The sequence below is a fragment of the Miscanthus floridulus genome, chromosome 18, assembly GCF_019320115.1.
Source record: "Miscanthus floridulus cultivar M001 chromosome 18, ASM1932011v1, whole genome shotgun sequence".
In the NCBI taxonomy this organism is placed as follows: Eukaryota; Viridiplantae; Streptophyta; class Magnoliopsida; order Poales; family Poaceae; genus Miscanthus; species Miscanthus floridulus.
In genome coordinates this window covers 136,863,121-136,871,294 of record NC_089597.1, presented here as the reverse complement: position 1 = coordinate 136,871,294, position 8,174 = coordinate 136,863,121, and the positions used below count along the sequence as shown (strand labels likewise).

Below are 8,174 nucleotides of genomic sequence, written 5' to 3'. Positions count from 1 at the left end.
ACAAGCATGCATGTCATGTTTAAAACAGCAAAGTGATATGAAAAGGAACTCAGAAGCTAAAATAATATATGAAGAAAATAAAGTACAATCAGAAAAAGAAGTAATTCTAGAGGAAAAAAGAAACAAATATTTAAACAATATTCCACAATAGTTTCTCATACCTAGATTAAGTTTCAAGACTGAACAAACTTTGTCATACTTTACTCATGATATTATAGATCTAATTTGGAAGAAATATGTTGAAAGGCATTACAAAACCTTTCATAATATACAAAAATACTTTATGAAATTATACCAAGGTAAAGAAAGACATCTAGGAATAATTGTGAATGCAAATACTTTTCCTTTACTTCATCTCGATGATAAATTAGTTGTTAAACCTCATCAAAGATTCTTAATATTGAGGGCTGATATAAATTTAAAATATTTCAGAAGTATACAAAGAAATATTGGAGATGATATATCTCTACAAACTATTATTGATCATGGATTAGTCCATGATATATATGGTACACTTTAAGAAATACTCCAATCAGAACTTGGAATAGCTATCAAAGAAGCTTGTAAGAAATTAGCATGCATTCAAGGGAGATACAAAATTAAGTTTTGTTCTAATCCATCAAAATTTACACAACCAATAAGACCAGCATGCCATGATATATATATTACAAAGGGATCATACAAATTTCCTACTACATGGACTTCAGACTCATGGCAAAATTATGAAGAGCTGTTCGTAAAAGACACGAACCATGATAATTGGAGAATTTTCAGTGAAGCAAAAGAATTAGAAGGGAATACCAAATTTGCTTCTAAATATTATATGATGTATCGAAATAAAATAATAAAAGTATTCTTAAGAGAATACTATGGAAGATATAGTATAATACAGAGAGAAGTTGGCAGACTAATAAAGCAAGTTATGGCAAAGAATGTCAATTACGAAAAGAATATTATGAATTGTTGTCTTAGTATGAAATATGGCAACCAAAAGAAGTGGACAAAACTTTACCTGCAGTGCATATCATCCCCAGGCTCGACAAACAACTTTTGGCCAAAAGCCAGTTCACGATGATGCAAAAACGTAAAACCCCACATATGCACAGCGCCCACATAACCACAAATATACACATAAATCAACAGGTGACACGGTACAGTGCAACGCAAGATCAACCAAGTGCAATTAAATTGGAAACGGTTACAAGCAATACGCCAGGAACGCCAGGCCAGGAACCTGTACATAATACCAGGTGCTTTGAATAAACACATGCTTCCTTCATCTGTCTCTGTTACTGCTCCACTCACTGAGGCGGTGCTGCATTTGCATCCAGTGTGTTGTAGGTGTAGTCGCTCGTGTTCAAGCCATACTGGATGGCAGCAAAAATGTGTGAGTTAGTTACTAGTCCATCAGAATAGATAGAGAGAAAGATAATCATTTTCTGGGCAAGCAATAATTTTCTGTAGCCCGTGAAAAGAGAAATTGAGTGTAACACCTCAGATCTAACGAATTATCTTTGGACATCATAGCATTTTCATTGGCTAGTGATAGAGTGGATATATAGTCCAACACAGGTAAAGTAACACCAAGGGAATGATGACAAACTGCACGCGACAAGTCACAGTAGTAGTGCATCCACAGACCAATCGTCAATAAAATTCTTCTGCAAAAGAAGCTGGGAGTATGCTCGCTTAAAAAGGGGGGGAGAGAGTGTGGGACGGAGTTCTTCCCTCCCCACTCTGCCATCCCTGCCTCACCGCCACAAAAAGGAGAGGGAGGATGGAAGATAGGGAGAGGATGAAAATCAGCATTGTGTCCAAAACAGCTATTTAATCATCCCTGTGATTGTAAAACTTCATCCACCGATGAAATTCTATCTGCCCCCACCTTTACTCAAATGTTACTATGTCTCACTAGGAATCTGCCCAGCCCTGTGAAGCTGCAGATCTAGTTCTACAATGGGTGCACTCTATCGTGGTGCTGTGTGTCAGCAATGAAATTCAAGGCGCTACTAGGCGCTCGCCTACGCACGCTTACGCGCTAGGCGGAGGGGCACCGCCTCGCCTAAGGGGGTAGGCGGAGGCTAGGCGGTGTGCCCCCGGATCCAGGGTTGCGCTGCCTGCGGGAGTGACAACAGGTGGCGGCGAGCGCACCAGGAGGAGGCTAGCGGCGGGCGCGGGCATGGCTGGGAGGAGGGCGGGCTGCGAACGCGGCCAGGAGGCCGCATGCAGGCGGAGGCTGGGGCACGGACGGGAGGAAGACGAGACGCAGCAGCAGGATGGGAGCAAGCGAGCGCCGCCATGGGGGAGGAGAACGAAGGGCGAGCGGAAGAGCTGCCGCCGTTGGAGGCAGGAGAACCATCGGTAGGGACTTCGGGTGAGAAGCAGCGGGAGAGAAGAGAAGCGTCAGGGAGAAAGCGGATGAGCTGTGACTGGCGGCTGGGATGGGAGAGAAGCGTTGTCTCTTAGGGTTACACACTATATATATATGAATATGTTGGACTTGGGCTGAAAATACTGCTATTGGGCTTCTTTTAGCCTGCTAACAGGCCTTTCTCTTTAATAAAGTCCACTTATCTCTTATTTCCTTTTCCTTTTTAAACATATATGTATGTAAATGCTAGCGCCTAGAAAAACGCCTTGTAACGCCTAGGCTCGCTTAGGCCCGCCTAGGCTCTAGGCTGAGGGTCACCGCCTAGAGAGCGCCTAGCGCCTTTCTGAACACTGTGTGTCAGTGTGTTTAAATTGCAGTATTGCACATGGTCATAGAGTTAGACAAACCAATGAACTGATGCCCTGTAGAGAAGCACGAGCACTTTGACTGCAAAGACAAGCTTGACTTCTGGTTCTATTTTTATTTTGTACCCCATGCTAATAATGACTAGTAGGGTAGACATCTAATCAATAATGAAGGTGGATGATAAGGAAACTTTTGTAGTTCGGAGACACAGAGATTTGAAGAGCGGATAAATTGAATGTGAACTATCATAGATAATGAAGTGGAGCTACTTCTTTTGCTTGAGAAAAAAAGAACTTGCAGAATACAACTAATGATTTATAAACTCCTCATCAAACTTGAGACATCTAGTTGGTAAAGAACTCTCAGAACTGTATAGAAAATCAACAACATTGTTTATCGCAGGACAACTAAGCCCGACAACTATAACTACGTCAAGAAAATGAGGATTAAGATGTCATGTGCAACAGCTGTTAGATTATTATGTGGTTACTAGTATATTAGTTTCCATACATCTATTGACTTGATTAGAGATGAGCTGGCCTCTTTCACGATGTTCAAGGATTATATTTGGTTGTTAGGTATCCTCTATATATAGTCTACACAGGGGGGGAAATAGTATCTTGTGGAACAATAAAGCGAAATGAATTAGCCAGAGTCGTCAAGCTTCTCCAAGTCAGTGTGGTGGGACGATACTAGATGAGAAGGTGATGTTCAGCTTGCGGCGTCTCTGGTGTTAGTTCATTCCTGTTTCTGTTGTATATATAATCCAAAAGATAGTGCGGGTTCAAAGCAGCCTCTCCGCAGATTTTGCGGGGGGAAGGCTTGCCTCGGTTTTTCCCTTCCCCAGACCCCACTCATGTGGGAGCCTCCGGCACTGGGTCTGCCCCCTTTTTATAGTGTTGAAGTGGGAGACAGTTGTCACCTTGTGTCTCATTGTTGAGCTCCAGAGGTCAGGACGGGCACCTCTGGTATCAACGGTGGTAGGGAGGTAAGGTGCAGGAGCTTGGGCAACCAGGAGTGGCCTCCGTATAACCACAAAGTCTTCATCGCTGTCGTAGTCCACAGTCCGGGCAGACATCATGGCCCGTAAAATCATAGCCAGGAGAAGTGAGAGTGCCTGAAGATGAATGAAACATGGTAAAAGAAGATGGTTTGTAATTACAAAACATGCTGACATATAATGAATGCAACAAGAGCATGCATTCAGTACTGACTAGTGAGTATGGATGGTAATAGGAATACTCTTATATTATATAATAAAAAAGTGGAAGAATCTAGCTGAAAGAGAATAATTGAAGGGGATGAGGTGACCTGCGTGGCGAAGATGGCAAGAGCAGCCCATTTGCATAGGTCGAGGTTATTATGGATGAAGGAGAGTAAGTTGTGGAGCTCTCCCGTGCGGTCCTCTGGCAGGTCCTGATTGATGATGAGTATTAGAGTACATATACGGAGTGAGCAAGTAAGAAAGAAAAAAAAAGAATTGAGATTTGTTAAAAAAGAAAAAGAAATTGAATGAATGGAACCTGAATCCAGTGCTGGTTGAGCGCGAGATGGGCGGCGAGAGCGGCTTCGAGCAGCATCATAGCCATGGCCGGGATGGTGTACTGTCCAGGGGAGTTTCCAAATCCAAAAGTAATATAAATAAATAAATAACCTAAAAATGAGAAAAGAAGAAAGTGTATGTAGTATTGCAGACGTACGAAGCAGAGGCAGCATCCGGTGTTGATCTCGGCTGCCAGGTAACCCGCGAGGAGCAGGAGGCAGTAGAAGAGCCCCGCCGCCATGACGAGCGACGGGAACCAGAGGTCCGAGCTTAGGAGGTCGCTGAGGTGGAGCTGGTGGTGGCGCGCCCAGCGCGAGAGCATCCATGCCGCGTAGAGGAGGGCGGAGACGGCGGCGAAGGCCTGGAGGAAGGCGAGCAGCTTGAGCAGGAAGCCGAGGAACCACGCAGGCCAGCCCAGGCTCAGGCTCCGGCCCCGGCCGCCTTCTCTGCTCCGGCGACGCACCATCGGATCTGATTCCGCGATATCGGTGTCGCTGCAACCTCCCCTCGCCGATTACCCTAGCAGCAGCAGATCTGGATCTCTCTCTTGTTTGGATAGGAACTGGATTTCTCTTGTCTTCTCTTCTCTTCGTTTGGAAGTGCAACTGGATGGGATTGGAGGAGTGGCTGGGCTGAAGCAACGCAACGCAGCGCTGGAATCGTCCCTGGAATCGGGCGGCTGCTCTGCCTCTGCCTCTGCCTCTGCCTGCGCCTGCGCTTGCTTGTCCAGGTCGGAATGGGATGCGTTGACTTGACTCACTCCTTGGTCTGCTCGTTCGTTCCCGGCCCGGCCCATAAACAATCGAGCCCAGGAGGAGGGTCGGTGCAATCGTCCGTACGTCTCGCTCCTTTCCTCTCCTCGATGCATCAGAATATATATATATCATATCATCAGATCATGTTGCGCCGCCGCCCAAATCCAAGGCCGGCGCGGCGCAATCCACCATATATTCCGTTCATCCGCCTCTCCTTTCCATGCAAATGCACCAAACCAAACCGACGACGGAGACAGAGACGTACGGAGCACATGCATGTGATGATATGTGCCTCCGCTCCGATCCAAACATAATAATCGATCCACCATCGATCATCCATCAGTCTCCAGCCAGCCAGCCAGCCTCCTCTCCAGACCCCAGTCTCATCTCATCATCAATATAATGCAGCAGCAGCAGCAGCAGCCGGCGAATAGCCACCAGGCGGAGGCGGTGGCCATGCTGTGCCTGCAGGCGCAGCAGGTGGCCGGTCTGCCAGACGCCGCGGAGGGCCGCCGCATCCAGCTGAGTACCACCTCTACTCCTGCTCCTGCTGCGGCAGTGGCAGTGTGCAGGGCGGGCGTGGCAGACTTCCACCATCAGGTGCTCCTCCTGCACTGCGCACCCATCAACAGCATCGACGCCGTCGTGGTCACGGTCACCATGGCCGCCACCTGCAGCGACCAGCAGGACCCCGCCGCCGCCGCCGCTCGTATTATTGCCAGTGTCACTCTCAACCTGGCAGAGCAGCTGCGTCGCCCCTGTCCCTCCCCCAGCGTCCTCAGCTTCGTGCTCGGCGTCGGCGGCACTACCACTGCTGCAACAGCCGCCGCCGGTGCCGTGCTCTCTCTCACCCTGCACCACAGGCTGCTGGTCACCACCACAGGGACAGGGACAGGCTGCAGCCTGCTGCGCAGCTGCCTGAGGCTGCCCCTCCCCCTCACCGGCTGCTGCCCACCAGTGCTGCGGACGACGACGAAGCAGAATCGTCAGCATCAGGGCCCAGCTGAGGCTGCGGACGGCGACGGCGACTTCTCGTCCTCTGGCTTCATCACCATCGAGAAGGGCACCATCTCCAGGCGCCGCCCGCCGTCCGACTACCTGCTCACCACCGACGACGACGAGGTGGACGGCAAGCGGCCGCCGGGGCCCCCCGGCCCCACCACGACCACCACCTGCTGCTGGTCCTTGGACGACGACACCAAGGTGGAGAACGAATTCCTGGCCATGCTAATGCTGGAAGAAGAAGACGACGACGACGACTTGGACCAGCTGGACGCGCTCATCAAGGACGCCGAGGCCGACCTCGCTGCCATATGGCCAAGTCGCGGATGATCGACGAGGAGCTCCATCAGCTGCCGCTTCCACGTGCCACGTGTGCCTATATATGATCATTGATCAATCAAGGCCGTAGTAGTAGATGATAGATGCATGCACCCGCCCATCCCAAATTCCTCATTCCCAACAGCTGGCAAGGGTTTGTTAGGCCACGTTTAGTTTCAAAAAAAATTTCAAAAAGTGCTACAGTAGCCGTCACATCGAATCTTATGGTACGTGCATAGAGCATTAAATGTAGACAAAAAAAATAATTGCACAGTTTGATTGAAAATCGCGAGACGAACGTTTTGAACCTAATTAGTCCATGATGAAATACTAATTGCCAAATAAAAACGAAAGTGCTACCGTATACAAATTCTCAAAATTCATCCTAACTAACCAAGGCCTTAATCCGATCCTACTCGCTCGCTCCTATATATATAAACCAACACATGCATAGTAACGCAAGCTTCTCGATTTAAGGAGCGAGAAAATGGTGAAGAGGGGTAGCTAGCACTCCACGTGTCTCAGCAATCTAGAACTGGATCCGGATGATGTGTACTAGTAGTATATTATTATATCATTCCATCCCATTACCCCATATGCAGAGACGTGATACTACAAGCAGATCGAGGTGGCAATACTGCAATAGATTGCTAGAGAACACCGCAATCGGTGTGTTTTTTATATGGTTTCTTCTATCTTTTTCTCGAGTCCTGTTACTTATATTGCTAGAGAAGAACTTTATTATGATTACGCTTGGGCTGACATTTCCTTCCTCCTGACCTTGCGATATATTCTAGCACTACTATATGATCGAATTTGCGCGACATCGCCCGGGTGGCCTCCGTGGCGGGCATCTTTTTGCCCGCCACGGTTAATGTCTGTCGATTTATGGAGGCGGGCGTTTTTTATTTTCTAAGGCGGGCACTTTTACCCGTCACGGTAAATCGATTTACCGTGGCGGGCGTTTTAAGACGTCCGCCTCGGAAAATAGCCTATTTCCCGAGGCGGGCGTCTTAAGGTGCCCGCTACGGTAAATCGATTTACCGTGGCGGGCATCCTATATGGCCCGCCTCAGAAAAGGCCCAAGCCCAAAATCCCCAGCAAGGCCCGATTTTAACCTTGAACTATATATACGAGGAGTTAGGGTTTTCTACCCCACTCCTCTGTCTCTCTCTTCCTCCACCGGTCGGCCCGACCTCCTCTCCGTTCCACGCGACTGAGTCCGAGGCGAGGCGACCTCCCCACTCCCCACTCCATGCGAGACCGAGGCAGTCTCCTCTCCACTCCGTCGTCACCACCTCTCTACTCCTCTCCCGACGCGACATCCACCGGCAACACTGGGGACATGGGGCGCGCGTCGGCTTCTGCGCATGGGACCTGGCTCCCTTCCTCGCGCGGCGGCGCGACATCCACCGGCAGCGCGCCCTGGTCTCCTCTCTCTCCCTCGTGCGGATCTGGCCCCCTTCTTCCTCCCTGGCCGGATCTGGTGGGAAGCAGCCTCCCCATCCCTCCCTGACGACGGCAGCGGGCGGTTCTAGGTGGAGGGCTACCGGATCCTATAGGAGGGCGGCTGGATCCGACGGATCCCGGCCGGATCCGATGAATGTCGCGACGGTGGCGCTGCCAATGCAGGTACAGGTCTCTCTTCGTCTCCCTCGCTCTTCTCTCTTCGTCTCCCTCACTGTGCCCTCTCCCCTTTCCCAGATCTAGAGCCGGCACGGACGTCGGAGCTGCGATGGCGGCGCACGCGGATGCGCGGCTGCTCGGCGCCTTCCTCCTTTCCGGCCTCATCTTCGGCAGCGGCGCTGCAGAGGCGGCT

At 49.6% G+C, this 8,174-nt stretch overlaps 1 protein-coding gene across 1 annotated transcript; it reads right to left on the bottom strand.

Annotated features, from left to right (window-relative positions):
• Positions 1-1,000: 1,000 nt before the first annotated feature.
• Positions 1,001-4,993, bottom strand: LOC136521799 (tetraspanin-18-like). The gene is made up of 5 exons (XM_066515565.1): positions 4,438-4,993; positions 4,261-4,341; positions 4,049-4,153; positions 3,660-3,854; positions 1,001-1,367 (listed from the first exon to the last, which is right to left on the bottom strand). Exons 1-5 carry the CDS (start codon positions 4,744-4,746, stop codon positions 1,302-1,304), a joined length of 756 nt encoding a protein of 251 aa, XP_066371662.1. The 5' UTR covers positions 4,747-4,993; the 3' UTR covers positions 1,001-1,301.
• Between the last annotated feature and the right edge of the window lie 3,181 nt (positions 4,994-8,174).